This window comes from Rattus rattus, chromosome 3 (assembly GCF_011064425.1).
Source record: "Rattus rattus isolate New Zealand chromosome 3, Rrattus_CSIRO_v1, whole genome shotgun sequence".
NCBI classification, from domain to species: domain Eukaryota; kingdom Metazoa; phylum Chordata; class Mammalia; order Rodentia; family Muridae; genus Rattus; species Rattus rattus.
The window spans coordinates 70382141-70405335 of NC_046156.1; the positions used below are offsets into that span (position 1 = coordinate 70382141).

The 23195-nt window shown below is 45.4% G+C and overlaps 1 protein-coding gene across 1 annotated transcript in view; it reads right to left on the bottom strand.

Annotated features, from left to right (window-relative positions):
• Dchs2 (dachsous cadherin-related 2) overlaps positions 1 to 19583 on the bottom strand; it is a 204819-nt gene extending 185236 nt beyond the window's left edge. Inside the window, exon 1 of the mRNA XM_032898182.1 lies at positions 17391 to 19583. Within this exon, the coding sequence (XP_032754073.1) occupies positions 17391 to 19385 (1995 nt within the window). The 5' untranslated portion in view covers positions 19386 to 19583. The remainder of the gene's footprint in view (positions 1 to 17390) is intronic.
• Between the last annotated feature and the right edge of the window lie 3612 nt (positions 19584 to 23195).

Genomic DNA, 23195 nt, shown 5'->3' on the forward strand with positions numbered 1-23195 from the left:
TCCCTGTCACTATCCTCATGAGAACAAAGCCACTTTATCAGTCTTTCTTGCTTTTGCCACACACGTCCTCAAAGCATCTCATAGATGGCCCATCCTCTCTCATCTGCAGATCGCATCTGACGTAAGCCACTGATATCATCTTTGCAAGTACTACACCACTAAGAAGGATTATAGTCATTTAGAGGTGCAAAGTTCAAATTTCATTTTCTACAAAGAAAGCATACTTTGTAGATAGAGTCCACAATATGAAGTATGATATACAACATGCAGAAACCTACTGAAAATGTTATATTGATAATATTTCTAAAGTTACTTCATTTTAAGTATAGAATGATTTGTTGGGAATGTGATGTATGAAGGAATTAGAATGAGTTTTAATCCATGTCTTTTGTTCAGATAGTCAATTCCTTACAATAAATGCAATTCTTTTTCCCCGACTTTAATTCATATATATGTGTGTGTTGTGTGTGTGTGTGTGTGTGTGTATATATATGACTGATACTATTAATGACATCATGTTTCTTTAAAAGGAAATCCAAAGCACCTCTTCCCTTCACCTCATTTTGACCCCTGCTTGGGAAAAAACACTTTCAAAAGAGCCAATACAAAATAATGACACAGCTGTCCACGATCCTAGGATACCAAAGGTTTTCATGCTTCATAGTTTCATTCTCATCTCAGCAGAGGAAGAGCCGTGAGGTTAAACCTGTGGTACCTCTTTCTTAGGAAATGTCCTTGACTTTGGAAAATCAGAGCCGTGCCCAGGTAACAGATACAGAAGGATCAAGTGAGAGACAGGATTGTGTCATTGGCCATTTACATAACTGGCCATCAGGACTTTTTTAAAGGATTGACACTTAAATATCACCAGAGAGGCAGCGGGATCCACCAAAGCTTTACTTTAAACCAAGAGAATCAGGTTTGCCCTGAAGCTCATAAGGTTTCTGTCTAACTGCTTGAGATAAGAGCCTAACTACATTTGGGACTGAATCCTCAAATAAGGGGCAAGACTATGTCATTAGCCCTTTGCATAACTAGCCACCAGGGCTTTTCAAAAGAATTGCTTTTCTTTCTTCTACTCTCTTCTCACCTCATGTCACTAAAGCTCAACTGAAACTAGACATGATGACCCTTCTTGGACCTCTCCACGGTCAGAAGTTTCTCCATGAACTATGCAAGTATCATCACACTTAACAACACACTAATCCTACAAGGTAAATCCTAGTGTCGTCCCTATTTTATGGATTGAAAAGCAGAGGCTCCCAAAGTTCAGGAACTTGTTCCAGAGCTGGCTGCTAAGGGGAGGAGCTGAAGTTTGAGTTCACATCTGTCTGGCTCCAGAGTCCAAGCTTTTGCTCACTAGAACACTCTTCTTCCTTCCAAAGCAAGGACACATGGAAGTAAGAGGAAGCAGCAAAGCTCTCCTCCACCACCTTACCTGAAAGCTTTCACACACTATCAGTAGGCTGGCCGAGCTATGCATGCTCACAGGAAAATGGTCAGACCTACAATGAATTTAACGACCTGGGCTTTTAAGAAAGAAATTAGAAGAAGAATTGCTAAGAAAGACACAGTGTTCTGGCACATAGACAGGACTGGGTGGTAGCTTGAAAGCTACAATAAATTTTTAAAGTAGCAGAGTCATTCAGGCAATAATCAAGAAGAAGGTATTTTCTTCTGCTCGATAGAACATGCTATTTCAATGGGCTCAAATTTTATCATATACGTTAATAAACAGAAGGGCTCCTATCAACTACGAATCTAATGTTAAGAAATGAGCAGTAACCATTCCTATGTCTCTTATTTCCATCTATTTGCTTTTGTTTTTAAGACAGGGTCTCATGTAGCTCTGGCTAGCCTCAAACTGCTGATGGTCATACCTCCATCTTCCAAGTGCTGGGATTCCAGCCATGTCCTGCCACGGCTCCACCACATATCACTTCTCATACACCTTTCCTACAGTTTAGCAACTACATCTTCTTCCCAGTTTATTTTATTTTATTTTATTTTATTTTATTTTTTATTTTTTTTTTTTGGAGCTGGGGACCAAACCCAGGGCCTTGCGCTTGCTAGGCAAGCGCTCTACCCCTGAGCTAAATCCCCAACCCCTTCTTCCCAGTTTCTTAACTCCAGCATATGCAAATGAAAACATTCCTGCTCGAAGACTAAACCAGGGTGCTGGGTCTACTTCAACAGACACTAGATACTGAACAGAGAGAATACAGATTTCCAGAAGTTTTCTATCAATGGGAAGGAGGCTTAACATATAAGCTGTGTAGGAAAGAAAAAGGTAGGGACCAACAAGAAGCAAATATTTGTATGACCAAGAAAAGCAACTGAGACAACAAGGAAAAAAATGTTTACAAACTTAACCTGGGAGATGCATTTACATGCTAACGAGAAGAAACATAAATGGCCATAGAGGTCAAAAATAGAAGGAAAAGATGCAATGAAGAAGTAATGTCAGAGTAAACAGGAGAAATGAAATTTGGGTGGGTTTGGTTATATACAGAAGAACCACATAGTCCTTAGGGACTGGACAGTGCAGAGATTAACACAAGCTAGTTTCCATCTACAGGGCTCTGGTTAGTAGGACACATGATTAGTTATACAAAGAACAAGGCGTTATGTTGAAAGAGAGGCTTTAGGAGAGAGGCTGGAGAGAACACAAGAGAATTGCCCATTGGAGTTGAGACCCCACTTGGCATCACACAGCTACAGAGGAATCAACAGTTCTCCCAAAATTATTCCAGCAGTCCTCCACAGCACCCATGTGTTGGGAGCAGTGTATCCAGAATTATAAAATATATAGAATATAGCTCAAATGGTCCAGTATCAGGGACATACATGTAGACACCAAAGAGCAAAAGTTAATTTGGTGAACTGAGAAGTCCCATTAGAGAGAGGGACTTATGTGCAAGATGAGATAAAAAGTAGGATAGGGAAAATCTAGGTACAAAATGTAAACCCAGGACCAGTGAGATGGTTCAGCAGGTAACATCACTGACCATGCAAAACCTGAAGACCTAAGTTTGATGCCCAGGTACCACAGTGGAAAGAAAGCACCAACTCTGGAAAGTTGTCCTCTGACTTCCAAATATAAGCCCGGTGTCACATAACACACACACACACACACACACACACACACACACACACACACACACACACACACACTAATAAATATTTGTTTATAAATAAAACCCAGCTGGGTCTAAGGGCACACAACTGAGAAATGAAGACCATGACATGGTAGAGGCCAGTCTGGTTTACATATTAAATTCCAGGCCTCATGGCAATATAGCAAGACCCTGCTTTGAAAAACAAAACAAACTCAAAGACTAAGGGAACTGAAATACAGTAACCAAAGACTGGGATTGATTGATGTTAGTTAGGGTTTTACTGCTGTGAACAGACACCATAGCAAAGGCAACTCGTTTAAGGACAACATTTAATTGGGGCTGGCTTAAAGGTTCAAAGGTTCAGTCCATTATCACCATGGCAAAAAGCATGGCAGCATCCAGGCGAGCATGGTACAGGAGGATCTGAGAGTTCTGCATCTTCATCTGAAGGCTGCTAGCAGAATCCTGCTCCCAGGCAGCTAGGACAAGGGTATGGCCCATACCCATAAGGTCACACCCACTGCAACAAGGCCACACCTCCCAACAGTGCCACTCCCTGGGCCAAGCATATACAAACCATCACATTTGGGATTTAAGAGGTAAAGAATTTTTAGATTATTCAAGGTTAAACTGGAACCCATGATCTTTGGGAAACACAATTCTTGAAGTAGAAGCAGGAATAAACATCACAAAACTGGATCAGTTGCTGGAAATGAGACACCAGCTTACTGCACGATGTTATCGTGGAGGCAGAAGATTGCTAAAGACAACCAGTGTCGTCAGTGCAAGTGGGGACTGGCCAGGTCTACAAACAGGAAGATGACAGGAAGAAAGTAGCTGAGTCAGACAATGGATTTCTTTGTTTTTGAAGAGGGTGGAGGAGCTTGTCAAATATCTGCCCATGGTCTATGGGTGAACAAGCAAATGGCCCCAGCATGACGTGGCCCTGCCTTTCAACCATCTGGAGTAAAAGATTCAGCTCCCAGCCCACACCGTCGGTCCCATCTCCTCTCTCATTGCCCTCAGAAGCTTGTTAATAGCTTTAATCTCCACCTCCATGTGTATGAGATCTGAGTGTGGGTCTTCAGTCTTGTTCTGACGGTTGGATTGTACTCTACATCTCTAAAGACCCTCAAGATATTGTTTCCTGGACTCCTGGCCAAGGAAACACAGCTCAGGAAGAACAAGAGATCCCCTCCCAGAATGCCTCTTGTCTCCTCTCCTTTCATCCTGTAACACTCTTCTTTTACCCTTTCCACCATTGCCTTTCTTCCATTGTACTCAGTCCCACGCGGTTCTCCCCAGTGCCTCAGGACTTCCTATTACACTATCCCCTCCTTCAGGGCTTCCCCTACTTAGCTGGCCTGAATGCTTCCTTTTTTTTACTCTTCAACAGAAACCTATCCCAAACCTTCCTTTATGTATGCCAGTCAGAACTCAGAAATCTACCACTTCTTCCAATTGCTTCCAACAGGATACAAGATAAACTGTGGGCAAGTACAGCACCTCTTCCTGGGCTGTGACCTCCCATTTCTCTAAAACTACTTCCAGGTTACAGAGTTCTAGGTAAGATATGGATAGATGTTGCCGCCACAGAAAGGTGGTGAAGCATAGGAAGAATAAGAAAGAATAAAATATGACATAAAGAAAAATAGTACCTTAGTTACTTTTAAATTGCTGTTATAGCATACAGTGACCAAGGCATCTTATAGAAGAGTTTATTGGGAGCTTATAGTTTCAGGGGTAACTCCATAATCATCATAGCAGGGAGCATGACAGCAGCCATGGCACTCAAGCAGTAGCTGGGAGCTTATACACGTCTGAAAGTAGGAGGAAGGGAGGGCTGAGAATATCATGGGCTTTTGAAACCTCAAAGCCAGTGACATAGTTCCTCCAAAAGGCCACACCTCTTAATCCTTCCCAAATAATTCCACCAACTGGGGACCAAGAATGATCCTATGGGAGCTATTATTCGAAGTACTACAAGGAGGAAGATCATTGACAGAGGAAGAGAGATGATTCAGTGCAAAGACACTACACTTCCAGCCTCACAGGAACTGGGTGGGGAAGAAGCTGATCTGAAAGGTAAGGCAGGCAGCCTGTAAAAAGACAAGCTGACTTACCACAGATCAGCTTCAGGTTTAGAAGCTACTGAAGTGTAGAGAGCAGGCTAGCTAACATTTGTTCAATATAGACTCAGAGCCAGTATGAGTCACAAGAATTACAATAATCTACAAGTCCAGTTGACCCCCACCCTTCATTCATCTGTCAGAGGAAGTCCCACCACACATAGCACCATTGTTTTTCCATTGTGGTTTCTTTTTTCTTTTTTTTTTACAGTACTTTTAATAGAATTGTTTCTCCTCCTCTCCCTCTCCCTCCTCCTCCTTTTTCTTCTTCTTCCTCTTCTATCTCCTCCTCTTCTTTTCTCTAACTTCTCTTTCTCCTTCCCCTCATTTTCCTCCTCTTTTTCCTCTTCTTCCTCCTCCTCCTCTTCTTCCTCCTCTCTCCTCTCTTCTCCCTCCTCCACCTCCTCAATCTTCTTCATCTTCTTTTGCAGACAGTCTTATTTAGTATACCAGTCTGGCCTCAAACTCACAGAGCTCCACCTGACCCTATCTGATGAGAGCTGGGACTAAAGGTATTTGCCACAATTCCTGGCCTTTCCTCCTCCTCCTCCTCCTCCTCCTCCTCCTCCTCCTCCTCCTCCTCCTCCTTCCTCCTCCTCCTCCTCCTCCTCCTCCTCCTCCTCCTCCTCCTCCTCCTCCTTTCCTCCTTTTCTTTTGGAAAAAAATTTTCATGTTTTTCTTTTGTGTTTCCCTTCCTGCAGTTATATAAATTTGCTTATGCAATTTTTATTACTTTGTTTCTCATTTTTCCTCTTAGATCTGATAAACTTTGAGTGAAGTAGCAGGATCCAAAATCAACATTCAAATTCAGTAGCTTTTTTTTTTTATAAATCAGTAACAAACTGAACAAATAAGAAATCAAGAAAAAAAATCCTATTCATAGTAAAAGACCTCTATGGTGAAAAACTTTAAAACACCGAGGGCAGCAATTTAATCTACAGATTCAACACAGTCACCATGAAAATCCTAACAACATTCTTCATAGAACTTGAAAAAAACCAACACTGTACATAGAAGGTGAGAAGTTCCTGAAGAGTCAAATTAATGTAACAGAGAGACTCCTGCTGGACATGTCACAGCATCTCCTCTCAAAATGCCACAGGGTAACCAAGACAAAAGGCAGTATGGTATGGGTACAAGATCAGACTGGTTCACCAGAATAAACCCACAGACCCAATTTAATTGTTTTTGGGAAAATGATCAATATCCTTAGACATGGGGAAATGAGAACAAAAACTGCTTTGAGCTTCCACTCACCATGTGTGTCAGCATGGGCACAGCAAATGCTGGCAAGGATGTGGCAAAAGAGCAACCTTGCTCCACTGTCGGCAGAAATGGCAGCTGATGCAGCACTCTGGATTCCTATCGCAATTGTGCAAGAACTGAAAACCAGAACTGCCATACAAGCTGGATAACCCATTCCCGGATCTATACCAGAAGGAATCCAAGCCGTGTGCCACAGAGCTATGTAATGCTCTGCTCTAATTTCCTGACTATTCACAGTAGCTGAGCGATGAAACAAGCCAGACCCCAACAACAGATGAGTAAGTGAGGTGGTAAGTACGCATGCGACAGACTAGTATTCAGCCACACAAAAGGTGAAGTCGTCATTTGCATGAAAACAGATGGCTGACCATCATGTTAACCATGTTCCCTCATTTGCGAACTCTAGCTTTAAATACAAAAGTACACATGTACTTGTTTTTATATACACACACAAGACATGAGAGTAGAAGTAAATCTTTGAGGGGGGACTTAAAGTAGAAAGTGGTTAAAAACAGAGTAGGGTGAGGAAAAAATATTAACTCTCATTTTTCTCATATGTAAAATCTACAAAATACATGGTTATACACATAGCTATACATAACATACACATACATATAGAAGTGTACAGAGAGGACAAGAAGACAGGAAGGTGAATGGGGACCAAATATGGGCAAAATTCAATAGTACATATATACATGTATATGAACATAAATATGAAAATGCCATGATAAAACCCACTTTAGGTAGTCTAATTTCTTAAGAAGGCTACATCTCATGGCTTCTCTGCAAAACTAGGCTCCTTTCCAGCGGTTGAGTCCCAGGCACTAAATAGATGTTCTCATGTTCGTGACAATGCCCACTGATCTACTTTCGCTTTCAAGACACGCTCCATTATTATTATTATTATTATTATTATTATTATTATTATTATTATTATTATTAATTTATTCTCTCATGGACTGACCACAGTTTCCCCTCCCTCTCTCCGCCCCCATCTCCTCCCTCCCCATCCACTCCTCTTCCATTTCCCATTGAAAAGGAGAGGACGAATGTTCCTTTTACATCAAGGTTTTAACTCAGTAAGATTCAAATAACCTGGCATTTGGAAAAAAAAAAACCAGACATTTATTTATGTGTTTGTATATATGATCTAGCTAATTTCCCCAATGTGCTATGAAAACATAAATTACTTCTTCCATTGCTCATTTTTAATTCATAAGGCAAGGGCCCCATTAGGAGAAGCCTGGTGTTTAGTTGTTAATGAAGTTAATTTATTGTCAGATTTCAATTCTCAGAGAATAAAATCTTACTGATCACAATTTTCCAAATCCCTCCTAAGAGATTCTCTTTGGAGATGGCTGACCCTAGGAAGAAGGCACCATACATTTTTACACACACACACACACACACACACACAAAGGGCTTCTTCAGCCACAGTGAGAAGAACTTTCCTCAGGCTATCAGTAAACGTGTGCATGCCGTAACGGATGGCCTCCCAATTGCCGCATCACCTCTAAGTTCCTTAGTTCTAAACATGTCACTTTCTACCAGAAAATATCAATTCTCTCCTATCTTTACATCAACGTATTAAACAAAGTCGCAACATTCTGTAGATGAGGAACTGTGGCCAGTAAAGTTAGCAGAGGCTATAAATGGCAGAGTCACAGAAGTGGCATCTGAGGGTTTTGACTCTAGGTCAAGTTCATCTCAATACAAGGACCAAAGGGCCCTGCCTGAGACCAGGACAAAAACAGAACAAAGACTGAGTTCCCTGTAGGCCAGAATCACGCCTTGACTCCCTGAGCGGCTTGGTGCTAGCAGTCCATTTAACTTTGACTCTAAAATAAGGGACCTAAGGACCTGTGACCCACCACACCGAGGCCTCCATAGCATTTACATAACTGGCTTTGTCGCTCTCTGAGACTTCTTGACTGCTACTGCTTCTCTGGAGAGCCCTGCTGAGACACTTCTTCAGCTTCCTTAGCATAGGCGAGACTGTATGTAGATATGATAGACTTCTGAAGGAAGAAACATCTCAGCATCCATTGTCACAGCACGAGGAGCCACTAAAACACCCGAAGCACAGCTCACATTTGCTCCTTTTCCATCTTTCCATGCGGAGGGCGCCATTTTTGATTAGCATTGTTTTGTGCTGTTTCCGATTTTTTAAAAAAAAAAATAGATAATTTTAATCACATCAAGTTCCTTCATTTCCAAAATTATGATTTATTACTATTTATTAATAGTAAGACGCAGGGCCAATGATGTGGTTCATCAGGTCTCATTTGCCTGACGACCTGAGTTCAATCCTGGGAACCCATATATAAAATCAGACGCAATTACTCACATCTGTAAGTTCAGCACGCTCGATTGTGAAATGGGAGGTGGATACAGAGTCCGATGAATTCTTGTGGGCCAGCATACAGGGCAGCAGTCCAGGCAGAGACTGTGCCTCAAAACAGGGTAGAAGAACTGCAAAGCTGCCCTCTGACCACCACACGTATGCTGCACATGCATTCAGCAGTGCTTCCTCACATGCCTACACACACACACACACACACACACACACACACACACACACACACACACACTACATACATATGTATATAGCATGTATTATGCACGTCCTCTGAGTCAAGAATTGATCTAAATATGCATGTATTGGTTCAACATCCACAAAATAAGTAGATTGATGCCATCTATACTTTGTAGATAAGGAAAGGTAGTTCACTCCCCAAAACTAGATGACTAGCAAGAAGTAGACCAGAGACTCAGACCCAGGTACCTTCACCTCAGTGTCCATGTTTTCTACCACTCTATGGTATCTCATCACAGTCTTCACATCTGTGAACACTGTCTGACTTGTCATTCACCTTTAATCCCAGAGCATAGACGACAAAGCCATGTAGCCAGAGAGCCCACAGATTTCATGCCACATTTCTCCTTTTAGTGCATGCGATCATATTCCATAAACAGGAAAGGTCATGGCTAGTAGCTGGGTGGGAGAGGAAAGACGAAGAATGCTATCAAGTTCATCCAGAGACCCTAAAATAGGTCCTCAAGCAGAGCCGGGGCGCCTACCACACGCACTGGTAGCTATGATGCTAAGCAGTATAGGCCAGAAAACCCAAGATAGAAAACATAGGCACATTTTGAACATAAGCATGTGTGGTTCTCTGGGAACATCTTCTTCCTGTGCATATGAACAGGAAGGCAGGAATTACTTAATCCAAAACAACACAAACCTATGCAGTAATAGGAACATGAACCTCAAAGGTGGTATACTTCATTGAGTAAATGTGTGTGCAGTCGACAATGAGAGTCGAGGTGAGGGAGACAGAGAATACAGAACAAGCAGTGCAAAGCAAACCATAGACCCCAAGGAACCAATGATGGAATAAACTTTACAATAAATCTGGTCCATGTGCCAGTTAAATACACAAGGTAAGGAAGGAGAACCCGGGCTAGCCACCAGCCTCCTTTGCTGTATAGCTTCAGCAGGGCTCTCTCCCTTGTTAGATAAAGAACGTGAGAAAGGACAGATGACTCCAATGCCAGTAAAGTAGATTCCACAAAGGTACATAGAATCCATTGTCCCATGTTCTTATGCATGGGAACAACTGCAACACACACACACACACACACACACACACACACACACACACACACACGCATGCACACGCACACGCACTCACATCTGAGTAATACCAGTACACAAGGAGTGGTGAGAGTCAGAGCCAGGGTGATGGCAACAGGCAGAAAGGAGAGGACAGAGGACACGTATGAGAAGCTCTGAAGGAAGGTCTTACCAAGCATTGCGGTCAGACCTGGGGGAAAATCAAGAGGCACTGAGACTGTAGAAAGCATCTTCTTCCTCACTAAAGTCTCTTCATTTCTAAGGTTGGCATGGCCTCTTGGTACAAGGCCTCCAGCCTGTTCCTTGGGCCACCTTTGTTCAGTTCCTTACTAGCCCCAGCCATGATCGCTGTTCAGCCCCTGACACTTCCGAAGCTGGTGAACAATCCTCCCTTTGATCATGCCAACTCCCAGGGTGGTGCTCAGCACCACGGCACAACAGAAGCGAAGCTAACACAGGCAGAAAATACACATGGTGCTTCTCAACTTTACCAAAGACTAAGATAAGTTCAAAGAAGACAGTTGCCAAGGGAAACATGAATGAGAAGCAGGATAACAGCGGTGTGGCCTTTTCTAGCCGCACAGTAGAGCAACAGTCCAGCCTTCGCGTTTCCCATGGTTCCCCATGGTTCCCCAGGTGGCAGAACTCAGCACTAGTGGACCGGGCCCAGGCGCCCCTCCTAAACAGGCTTCTCCAAGGAGACTGTGAGATGTAAACAGCCCTGATTTGCAAAATAAAAACAAGCCTTTCCCCCAGTATATGGACCCCGTGGAACACAGTCTTGCTCTCTATCCTTCTAACTACAGATGCACAGGATGCACAGCTCACAGCAATCACAAATACACTGACATCTTCCAAGGGCATGAATGCCTCTAGTGAGAGGCCGCAGGAACGAGAGAGTTTGAGGTAATAACGTCGGCTGCTGTGGAGAAGGAACTTAGAAGAGACTGTATGATTCCCTTAGAACTGTGCTTCTTAGCCTGTGAATCACAACCCTTCTGGGCGTCAAAAGACACCTTCACGAGGGGTCACCTAAGACCATCAGATATCTACACTACAATTCATAAGGGGGCAAAATCACAGCTAGGAAGTAGCAATGAAAATAATTCCATGGTTCAGGGTCACCCCCACATGAGGAACAGCAAGCATTAAAGGGTCACAAGCATTAGGAAGGCCGAGAACCACTGCCTTAGAGAATAGTGAGGAAAGAATTAAAATTTTTTCATGTTCTTTTTTATTTTGCTTTTGCTTGATTTTTTGACAAAAGTGCTTGAGTAGAAAACATGAGTAGAAAAAGTAGGTAAGGGAGAGGGGAGAGGGAAAGGAAAGGAAGGAGGAAGGAAATACAATTAAATTGGGAAATGTTAGGTCTGAGATAAGTACCCACCAGATATCTCTCTCTCTCTCTCTCTCTCTCTCTCTCTCTCTCTCTCTCTCTCTCTCTCTCTCTTTCTCACACACACACACACACACACACTCACACACAACACACACACTCACACACAACACACACACTCACACACAACACACACACTCACTCACACACACACAACCATGAAACAGACGCTTGTAAGAGAGGTTGACCCTTAGGTAGGGAAAAGGGGCTTCTGGGATATTGAAGGCAAGAGTGAGTAAATTAGAAAAGGGTGAAAAGGAGGACAGACGCTTCAGGAAAGTCTCTGCTATCCTGAGTGCACAGTGGTAGAAGAAAGGAGGAACCGGCAGGAGAGAGGAAGTGAGAGAAGGACAGTGTGTGGGAACAAATGCATCCAGAAAATGGGAAGTAGGCAGGCATTAAGTCCAGAACACTCCAGGTGTAAGGAGGTCACAAGCCTGAAGAACCCACTGGATGTGGTGGGTAGAATTTAGCACAGTGGCAGAAGAAAGTCAGACGAGGGAGAAATGGGCACCAAGTAGGGGCCAGATGCCATCCACTCCGGAGGCTGATGGGGAATTGAGACATAACATCCAACTTCAAGCTCAGCTAGACCTGGCCATTGCATTCACTGCTATGCCCCCAGCACCAAGAATTGTTCTGCCATGTAACAGGTAGTTGGTAAATATTCATCTGCTGCCCTTTATTAAACGGATGTGACTGTCTTGGTTTGGGATTTAATGCTGTGAAGTGACACCATGACCAAGGCAACTCTTATAAGGGACAACATTTAATTGGGGCTGCTTACAGAGGTTCAGTCTATTATTTAATGTGGAATCATGGCAGCATCTAGGCAGGCATAGCACTGGAGCAGCTGAGAGTTCTGCATCCTGTCCAGAAGGCAAACAGGAGAAGACTGTCTTGCAAGCAGCTAGGAGGAGGATCTCAAAGCCCACAGTGACACACTTCCTCTAACAAGGCCAAACTCACTCCAACAAGACCACACCTCCTAATAATGTCACTGTGAAGGCCAAGCATATACAAACCATCACTCTGCTTGATTAAATAAATGAGTTAGTGGATGAATTCTGATTCTTGTGGGGCTATAAAGGAATATAGCCTTGTGCTCATGCAGGTATAAGCACTGCGGTTAATACTGTTTTAAGATCTGGTTGTAAGAAGAGAGAAGAGGCCATGAGTACAGCTAATATTACAGCAGAGGAAGTCTTTTTTTTTTCTTCTCTTTTTCTTTCTTTCTTTTTTAAAGGCTGAAGTTTTTAGGTTGGTAATCTGAGGGGGAAAACTACTCTCAGGTTAGACCCCTGAACTTGGTGATGCCAACAGCTGGATGTCTGAGTGAATCCCTCTCTGTCAAAACCACAGCTTTTAATACTGTGTATCACAGTCCCACACAGTCCCATAATTCAGTGTGGTGGTCACAAAACATTTGGTACAAGAATAATGTTTCTAATTGTGCAACAATCACTAAAACTAAAGTGAAACTCCAACATGTAACGAGTCCAGGAGTTTGTGACAACAATCACCCATGTTGCAACTTCACTGCAGCTCTGGTCGTAAATACCCAGTAGGTGCACTTTACACCACACCTGGCAGACGCCAGGCAGCACCCACCAGCCCTGTATGAAATACTTCAGCTCAGACTCCAGACTATTGTGTCCTAGCGGGCTTCTTGCTGTCCTTACAAGGTTGTCTAGTCTTATAGAAGCATAACGTTTTAATTACAGAAAACAAAGACTTTCAATATGTTCCTCCCGTCATTCTCTAGCATGAACAAAGTGCATTGTTTTGTGTCAGAACTGCTTTACTTTACTGCAGAACTTTAAGAACTGCTGTCTAAGTTGCTGGCTTGACTTTCACACTCAATGGGTTTTGGCTTGAGATTAAGAAGGAATTTCTTAACTAGCCCAAACATGTTTCTACCATCTTGTGCTCCATAATTTATGCTATGCAGTATTCTCAGCAATGGTTATTATAAGACCAAACTATGGATCAACTCTGAAAAGCACTGAAGATATTCTACATACTGCAATATTAAATATACACCCAAGTTAATTCTTTATGTAAAATTAACCGAGCATGTTCATCTCCTTATTATGTAAATATGCTTTTTGTTTTAAAAAATGAAAAAGTATTTATATACCAATCAATTATTTTATAATTTATCAGTAGATGTTTGAGTTGTCTGCTTACATAACTATGCCTCAGATCACATGAAAATTTCCCAGAACAAAGAAGTGACCAATGGGTAAGTTTGAGGAGCCTTAATCTAGACCAGGACAACATTAAGACGCCGACAGGAACTCTGGGTAGTACATTGTTAAAAAGGGGCTTTCCTTAGGTGGGAGGTAGGGAGAAAGGAACAAAGGCATTGAGGCAAGTGCCCACAGAGCTGCCACAGTCAGCTCTTCTTTACTGTAACAAAATACTCAAGGCAAGCAGCTTATAAAGAGAATGGGTTATTTTGACCCAGTTTTAACCCCATTGTGGGACAGGCTGGGGGAGATAGTGAGCTCTGGATCAGGCAGTAAGGGTCTATAAGGAACAATGGAAAGGGAGTGGGAGAGGGGAAGAAGGAAAGGGAGAATTAAAACACAGAAAGAAAACGCCCTGGAACTTAGGGCATAGTCACAGGTAGTGGGCTAGAAAAGTTCACACAGCCACTGAGGAGAAACCACTGGAGGCTAAGGCAGAGGGTCTCTACAACTCTTCAGTGGCTAGACAGATCCCTGGAATTCCCAGATTTTCCAATCAGGACAACTTCATACTGTCTCTAGCAGCACTGGGAACGATGGGAAACTGTCAAAGATACAGCTCGAGCCCAGATGAGCCTCCATAATGGATCCAGGACACAGGGAGATGTGAAGGGATAACGCTACCGCTGGTGGCAGAATCATTTCCATGTTAGAAGCAACGCTACAGAAAGATTCTAATCAAAACAGTCACAGCGAACCCATCTTCTCTCCTGCAAACAAAGCTATATTTTATTAGTATCATGCCAAGACCATCAAGCCTCCCAAGTACAAGCAGTCTTGGAAATTACTTTATCTAACTTTTGCCCTATCATGACATCATAGTTCATCATGACGTCACTATCTTTGGACACTGGGCGTCTCTGGCCCCCTCCATGTGGCCGCCTCTTGTGCAGTATTCCTAAGTCTACATGGCTGGTCTCTGGATAATCAGTGGAATTAATACAAATCACTGTCAAGGTTTCCTCCACCTTAAGCAGATGATGACCTCTATCCTTTATGACATCAGACTGTGGTTAAAAAATGAAACACTCTTTGGTGGTGTTGGCCATACACGTGTGGACTCGTCCGTGTCAGCAATGAGGAATGACTGCTTCTCAAGCCTCCTATGGATAAATGAGAGCTGAGGATCAGCTACAGTGGAAACTCCTGCACTACATAAGACATCTTTATATTACCCTGGGCTTCTATGTATATAAGTAGGTATGGGAATTAAACATCTATTGATAATAACTCATAAATAAATTTATTTTAAGGTAATTGCTTGGCAGTTAGTTTTCACACCTATTAAAGACAAAACCAAATTCACACATTATTCCAATGACTGTCCTTGTTTCATTTTACACAGGAGCTGACCCTTGGCTGAATGTTTGATACTGCAGGATGCCAAATATCTTCAGCGTTTTTCAGAAATAATCCACATTTTGATATTGTAATCATCAGTGTTGAGAACATAGTTTCATATAAATATACAGTACAAAATTGCAGATGTATATTTAAGACCATTGGCCCGGTTTGAATATGCTTAGCCCAGGGAGTGGCACTATTTGGAGGTGTGGCCTTGTTGAAGGTGTGTCACTGTGGGCATGGGCTTTAAGACCATCCTAGCTGCCTGGATGTCAGATGAAGATGTAGAAGTCTCAGCTCCTCCTGCCCCATGCCTGCCTGGATGCTGCCATGCTCTTATCTTGATGTTAATGGACTGAACCTCTGAACCTGTAAGCCAGCCCCAGTTAAATGTTGTCCTTGTAAGAGTTGCCTTGGTCATAGCGTCTGTTCACAGCAGTAAAACCCTAACTAAGACCACCATGTTAGAAATTATTGTAAATTTTCTGCTAACCCCCAAGTCAAAAGTCATTGAAAAGTTGTAATGAAAGTCTAGTCAACAACTCAGACAGACAGCAATTTTTAAAATCAAATATACTAATACAAAATACAGAAGATATACTAATTTGTTGTCCATACATTAAAGAATAACAGTGGAGAGATGTTTAAAAGTATCTGCTTTCTATAGTTAAAGCAGAATGTGTATAAGAGCAAAGAATGGAGCTACTACAAACCCATTGTCCCACAACTTGGGAGGTGGAAGCCTACACAGGAAGTTCAAAGCCAACTGTGGCTACAACAGACCCGGAATCTTTGTAAAACAGTAATTATATAGTAGATATATAAGATATGTATATTTATTAAATATGTTTGAAAATACATATTGAATCTGCATATATTATATATAATATGGTAAATATATTTAAAATTATATAGTAAAAAATTAATAAAAATAAAAGATAAACACTGTACTCCAAATGAGAGTCTCAGACCGAGCACAGGTATGTCTGGCGACACTCACTAGTGCTATGTGATTTGCAAGCATATACAATACCAGGGAGCACAACACACAATATGCAATACACAACACCAAGAGCTGGGTATTCAGAAGCACGACTGTAGTGAAGTCCCATGATGTAACACTGACAAGGGGTACCAGGGATCCCTGTGAATTAATTTTGGTCTTGGGCAGTTTAGACACCTTTCATGCTGCCACACTTTTTACAACCCCCATGTTCTGTCATACTACCCCATGTGGCCATGACCCGCATTTCCAGAAGCTAGAGAAGGGATAAGAGTACTGCAAACTACATAGCCTAGAAGACACAAGCAACCCTGAAACCCACCTCACTTATCTGAAGGTTATCAGGGGCGCACTAAAGTCGGGGCGTTCTAACTGAAAAGCTGGGAGTACAGAGCAGAGGTCTGAAGTCTATACCGACTTGGGAGCTAATTAAAGCGCAAAGTAAATCCAGCAGTCAGAGAACTTTCTCCTCCTTACTTCTTCAAGTTATCCTGGAGTGACTGAGTCAATCCTGGAAATGTATCTAACATCGGGTATGAATAAGACGAGAAGCAATAAGGAGGGGCAGCCTGAAAGGCAGAACACAGCATTCCGATAGTACAAGAGAGCTCCCAAGAGCTCTAAAGAACACGCCGAAGTCAAATCACAAAGCACAGACCCTGGGATAACCATGGTGGAGGTGAGTCTCCTCTCCTCCAGCACTCAAGTCCTCACTGGAGGCTCTCGGCCCACAAGCATGATAGCTACAATGACTTGATGCCATCAATAACCTTGGTGAACTTCCCAAAGCCTGTGGGAAAGAGCGTAAGAGAGACTTCGGAAGTGGTCACTCATAAAGGTTTCAGTGTTTAAAAATGAGAAGGCTCCCCTGAGTCCTGAGACACCATATAAAGTTCTCAAAAGTGTGTGGCATGGCCTACGGCCTGAGATCTGCTTTGGGACAATGGGGAGACCCTCTTGATTAGATTTGGGGCAATAGAGTGTGAAGGACATTGGAGTACCAGGGGGAAAAAAATCCAAGAAAAAAGTATACTGTGCTGGAGAAAGGACCTTAGAGATCACAGGGACACATGTCACAAAGTTTGGGAGACTAGATGATGAGCTTGCCTCTCTCTGAAGACTCTGAAGATAGAGAAGGTATCGTTGCTTCTGCAACCAGAACAACCACCCATGCCACATTTTCCCAGACCTCCTCACCATCCACCCCAGGCCTTGAGCCGGGCCCAGAGGCCCGATATTCTCACCTGCAGAAAGCAATGTCCGAGCGCAGAATGTTCAGCAACGGTGACATTATACACCTGCCTCCGGAAAACGGGCTCGTTGTCATTCACGTCATCCACAGAAATGCTCACTAGACAGGTGGCAGACAGTGGTGGCTCTCCAAGGTCCTGGGCCACCACTCTCAGCTCCACTGTCTCCTGGACCTCTCTGTCTAGAGCTCTAGTAGTGCTGATCAACCCGTTGTCCGGGTTGATGCTGAAGGATGGCACACACTCTGCCTTGGGTGACAGAGCCTCAGACTCGCAGGGATCCGAGAGTTGCACTAGCGCATATCGCAGCCTGGCGTGATCAGTGCCAGCCTGGTCAGCATCCAAAGCGCTGACCCAAACCACCGAGGTGCCAGGGACAGCGGCTTCAGACACCGAGGCCCAGTAATGCTCCAGGCTGAAGACAGGTGGCTGGTCGTTGAGGTCCGAGACCCAGAGCAACAGCGACTCCTCCGTGCTCAATGGCGGGGACCCAGCATCAGTGGCCACTAGTCTTAACTCGTATAGATCTTGGCTTTCCCTGTCCAAGAGGCTCTCGGTGCAAAGGAAAAATACTCCAGGTGGACCACCCGGCCTCAGCGCGAAGGCTCCGTTCCCACCCTCCAAGGACAACTTGATGCTGCCTGCCCCGAGGAGGCGTGCATCAAGCACCCCCTCAGCCTCCTCTTCATTCTCTGGGTCACCATCTGCATCGGACACCGAGATTCGAGCCACGTAGTCGCCTGGTCGGGCGCCCTCAGAGACCTGGGCCGTGCCTCCCTCGGTGAGAAAGAGCAGGTGGATGGCAGGCGGGTTGTCATTCACGTCCAGCACATCAATGGACACGCGCACAGTGGCTACCTCTGGCTCGGCGCCCCCATCGCGGGCCTGGACCACCAGCTGGTGCCAGGCCTGTTCCTCGCGGTCTAAAGGTCTCTGCACCCGCACTACGCCGCTCAGCTCCTCCACCGAGAAGTAGCCCGGATCGCCCGGTGGCCCGCCACCTGTGCCCGCCACGGGACCTTGCCTCTCCCGGATACTGTAGCGTACCAAGCCATTGGGTCCCAAGTCGCGATCGGTGGCACGCACGCGACAAACCTCAGCTCCCGGCTGGGCGTCCTCACGTACTGCGGCGCGGTACTCGCCCTGCTCGAAAACTGGCGGGTTATCGTTCTCATCCAACACACGCAGCTGCACGTGCAGGAGGCCGGTGCGCCGAGGGCTGCCACCGTCCCACGCTTCAATGTGCAGCTCGTGCGCCGCTGCTGCCTCTCGGTCCAAGCGCCGCAGCAGCACCAAGTCTAAGGGTTCCAGGGGTGATAAGGACGCGGGCAGGGAAGGCGACGCCGGTAGCCCCGGCGTCCCGTAGCGCAATTGGAAGAAGGGTCCTGCAGCGTCCTGGGGCAGGTCCGAAGCTTGCAGCAAGGTGTAGCCCTGGATGCTGAACAGCCCGGCGTCCGGGTCCTGGGCGCCTGGCAGGCGGAAAGCTGTCCCTGGCGGGCTGAGTTCCGACACGTCCAGCTGCAGGGAGTCGCGGGGAAAGCGAGGCGAATGGTCGTTCACGTCGTTGACGCGGATCTCCACCTGCACCACCTCTCCCAACAGCGTGGCGGCCACGAAGCTGTAGTGGTCCCGCCGCTCGCGGTCCAGACGCCGAGCGGTGCGGATGATACCAGTGTCCGGGTGCACGTGGAAGTCGTCCAGCAGCGGGGAGTCATCGGAGTCCTCCGACAGAAAGAAGCCATTCCCTTCCTCCTGCTGCGCTGCTGGCAAGCCCGCGCGAATGTCACCCACTAGTGTGTCCGGGGGCAGCCCCTCGTCCACCGAGAGGCTGAGGTTGAACACCTGGGCAGACGAGCCCGAGGCTGCCCACAGCCAGGCATGGACGAAAAACCGAAGCAGGGAGCTCTGCGCCCGGGCGCCGCGGGGCCGCCCACGGGGTGACCCCGCAGGCTGACGCCCTTCACCCATCCTCCGCCCAGCAGGGCTCATTTCTCCTCCAGCTCTTTAGGAAGGCTCCCGGTAGCTGCCAGCTTGTGTTGGGATCGCACAACAACCCAAGAGCCTCTTCAGTATCTAAGCCAGAGAAGAAAAGACTTTGTTTGGCAAACAAACCAAAAGACCCAGGAGTTCCCAGGGTGACATCTGCAACTGGTGCAGACGTCCTCTGCCCGCAGCTCACGCAGGCGGGGGCGGCTCTAGCTGCCTCTGCCTCCGCGGCCACCTCTCCAGCCTCTGGATGTCTTTAAGCGAGTCCCATCGCTTTTTCTCTCTTCTTCTATTCTTTTTACATCTGTTCCTTGTTCTGCTCGGCTGGCTGTTTCCCCCTGGTAAAGTCAGGTGCATTATTTCTTTTGCCAAAAAGGAGGAAATTATTTAAAGCGCGCACCCGGAGAGGAAGGGGATCCGGCCGGGAAGGGGGTGGAGTAAGGGCGGGGAGGCCGAGAGGGCGCGGGGCGGGAGGAACGGTGGGAGGGGCCGCTCGGGCCGCAGGCTGCACCAGGGGCGGCCTCTCCTCTCCTCTCACCCCACCCCTGGCGTCTCTGGGCGCTGGGGACTACGCGGCGTCCCCTCCGACTGGGCCTCCTACTCCTTAGTCCCCTCCCCATGTGTGATGCGGCTCGCACCGCGGTGAATTCCAACCTGCGAGCTTCGGTTCTGTAGAAGGATGAAAAACAGCTAGCAGGATGGACACGCAGCCCCGGACAGTGATGCTGATGGGCTTTTCTAGCCTGGCTTTGCGTGCCAAGTGTACTAGGTTGGGGGAGAGACCAGAAGCTTGCCCCTACGCCCCCTCTCCATCCTCAGGACTGCCCCTGCCGGGAGCCTGCCCGTGACTCCAAGAAGGTGGGCGTTATAGGATCACTTTAAGAAGCCAAACTTGTGTTCTCTATTTGGTCAGGGAATCCCCCCCCCTCCCCAGCGGAAGGACAGATGGAGTCAAAGGCCGATGCACAGCTGGGGCCAGTTTGACTGTAAAGCAGAGGAAGGCGGAACTTGGAAAAAATGAAAGAGAAAAAAAAAAAACTTCCAGAAATCCTAAAAAAAAAAAAAAAAATCTGTGACACACATGGTACATAGCATGCTTTCATTGTGCTGCGCTACTATTTAGGACGTGCAAGTGTCTTGTCACTCCCCTCTGTCACCGGTGATGATAACAATGCATGGAGCTTGTGAAGCTTTTTAGGAATCCAGCGCCATCATGCCTCGAAGCGTGTTTGCGATGATGATGTATGTGCAGATGGACCTTGTGGTTTAAACCCCCGCACCTAAGCTCTACCTCCGCACCTAAGAGAAGGACCTTGCAGGGATCCAGCATCTCTTCCAAAGTAGTGATTCACCTCAGTCTGCATAGTCACGGGCTTCCCTCCAGCGCCCCGTAGTTATAGGTAGAAACTGATAAATGGCCTCTAATAAAGTATATTCCACCAAAGGAGTCTGCCCTCTTGAGAATGGCCAGCCATATGTAGGGAAAGGTTTCTGCAATTTTGCATTTCGGCCAGAAGGAAGAATTAATTTCCTAGATACTGTTCTGTGCTAGAGAGAGACCAAAAGCCCAGCGTACCGTTCCCCAGGAACCCTAGTGAAATGCCTTTTCATATTGAGTGACCTATGCATACCACTGCATTAGGAGCCACACCAACCTGTACCCCTGACAAAATAATAATCAAATGATTTTCTGTGCAATAGATGTGCTGTGTGTACCAGAGGTGTTATTAAAATAATACCAGCCTCCCTTTTATCAATCGAGTGCCTTTAAGCATTCCGGAGATCAGGCTTGAGATTTTGGGGTCTTCTTTCCAACCCTAATGCAAAGGCATCAGACATCTTACATACCAACACCACTACCACCGCCACTGGTCCCTTCTATAGGTAGTTCTCCGTCCAGACTATTTCTAAAGCTGACACAAAGTGTTTAACCCCTATTCAGAACCTACAGGATCCCTTCTTGTTTCAGGCTCCTTCCTGAATTGCCTGCCTTGCTCTTCTTGTCTGGGTTGTTGAGCTTCCCTATCTAGATCTTTCTGGCCCACAAAACAGGCTCTTTCTCATTCAGGTCTCAGCTAAGATGCCAACTGAAGGGACTTCTCCCTGACCACCCTCCTTCTAGTGGGCCCTCCAAAGTAAACCTAGATTAGATCCTCCCATTCTATTTCATTCAAAGAACCCTTGAGTACCTGAGATCAGCTTGTGTGGTTCATCTGTTTATTCCATTACTCCAACCTGACCCTCTTCATAGACTTAAAGCACTGCTTTATGTGGGATAAAGAGCTCCTAAGAGAGTGTTTGGCGAAGGGTAGGTCACTCCTCACTGTGTGTATCCAGTGGCTGGAGTAACTGATAGGCAGATAAACAATGAACTTTTAAACTGGAACTTTGAAATCACAACTAAAAATTCATTGGCCCTGAGATCCTTCACTGTGGTGAGCCCCAGCTTTGCCTTGCTGGTTTTCCTCATCCTGTGAAGCTCCCTTGAACCCTTCCATCTTATCCGACACTGTATTAGCGTTCACTATTTCCTGGAGACTAAAAGAAAAGGTGGGGTCTTTTTTTTTTTTCTGCACATGGCGCTGACACATAATTTGTTAACAAAGGTTTACTTTTGAAACAAATGGAAAGCTGGGTCTTCGAAAACCTGTTTTCCTGTTGGTTGGCCCTTGGTTTTATTATTGGAGTAGACACATGCAGTTCCAGGTTTCCTGGCCATGTCTCAGTACTTCCCCTGAATGTCTTGAGCAGATTTCTAAACTAAAAAGTCCAGTTCTCTAAAGATAAGGAGAGAACTTCTTTTGGTAATGTGGTCTCAAAGCCCTGCAAGAGACAGGGCGATGTCCAAGCCTCTGAGGGAAGAGTCCATTGCGGTGTGACTGGCAAGCCCTGTATCCTTGCAGCGGGGGAAATCCTCACTCTGCTCTGTAAAGTAAGGCAAGTTGGGGGAACCCTCACTCTGCTCTACAAAGTAAGGCAAGTTGTGAAGTTTTGCTGTTTCTGTTCCCTTAAGTGGGAGCAGTGCAAGGATGTTGGGAACTTTAAAAGAGGCATGAGAGTGAATTGCAAACAGGAAGCACTCCTGATGCTGGCTTTGTGGTATTGCTTTATGTGGGGAAATGTTCTAGGAGCTGAATTGTAATCTCAGCTCTCACTTCTCAGCCCCCAAAGTGTCTGAAGGGAGAGGATGTAAAATCCCCACAACGATGAGCAGAAACTATCACAGCTAGAGAGGCTGGAGAAATCCTCACTGTGTGTTCTATGGTGTCAGTATAGGTTGGCCATCTTGAAAATGCTTCCTCCTGGACTGTAGATAGTTCTTTACAGTGGGATAATTAAATAGAACGAATAGTTAAAAATGCTGGAAACAAAGGGTTCAGAACATCGAATGCTAACTAGCCATTTAGGACAAAATTTATGATGGTTAGCCCTGTCCTGCAGGTGAAGAAACTGAGGGTCAGGTACAGTGCAAGTGATGTGACCAGAGTCACATAGGCAGTGAGTGACCCAGTGGTCCCTGAACCTGGATAGTTCTGCTTTCATGTGCATGGCCACTTACTGAGCCCTCAGATGGTATTTTTGTCTGATATTTCTTTTAAGCACATGCATGGTCTTTTGCCTTCCTGTGGACAGCATTACAGTGATATAATGAGTTTGAGAAGAAGCTGGGTAAAGTGCAAAACACAAATGTGGCTGGGACAGACAGCACGTTTGTGGAAATGGAGGGGACAGAGGGGCCACAGGAAGTGATTGCTCAGGAGTTAACCAAAGGGCATCAGCTCTTCAGACAGGAAAGGTAAAGACGAGTGCTTA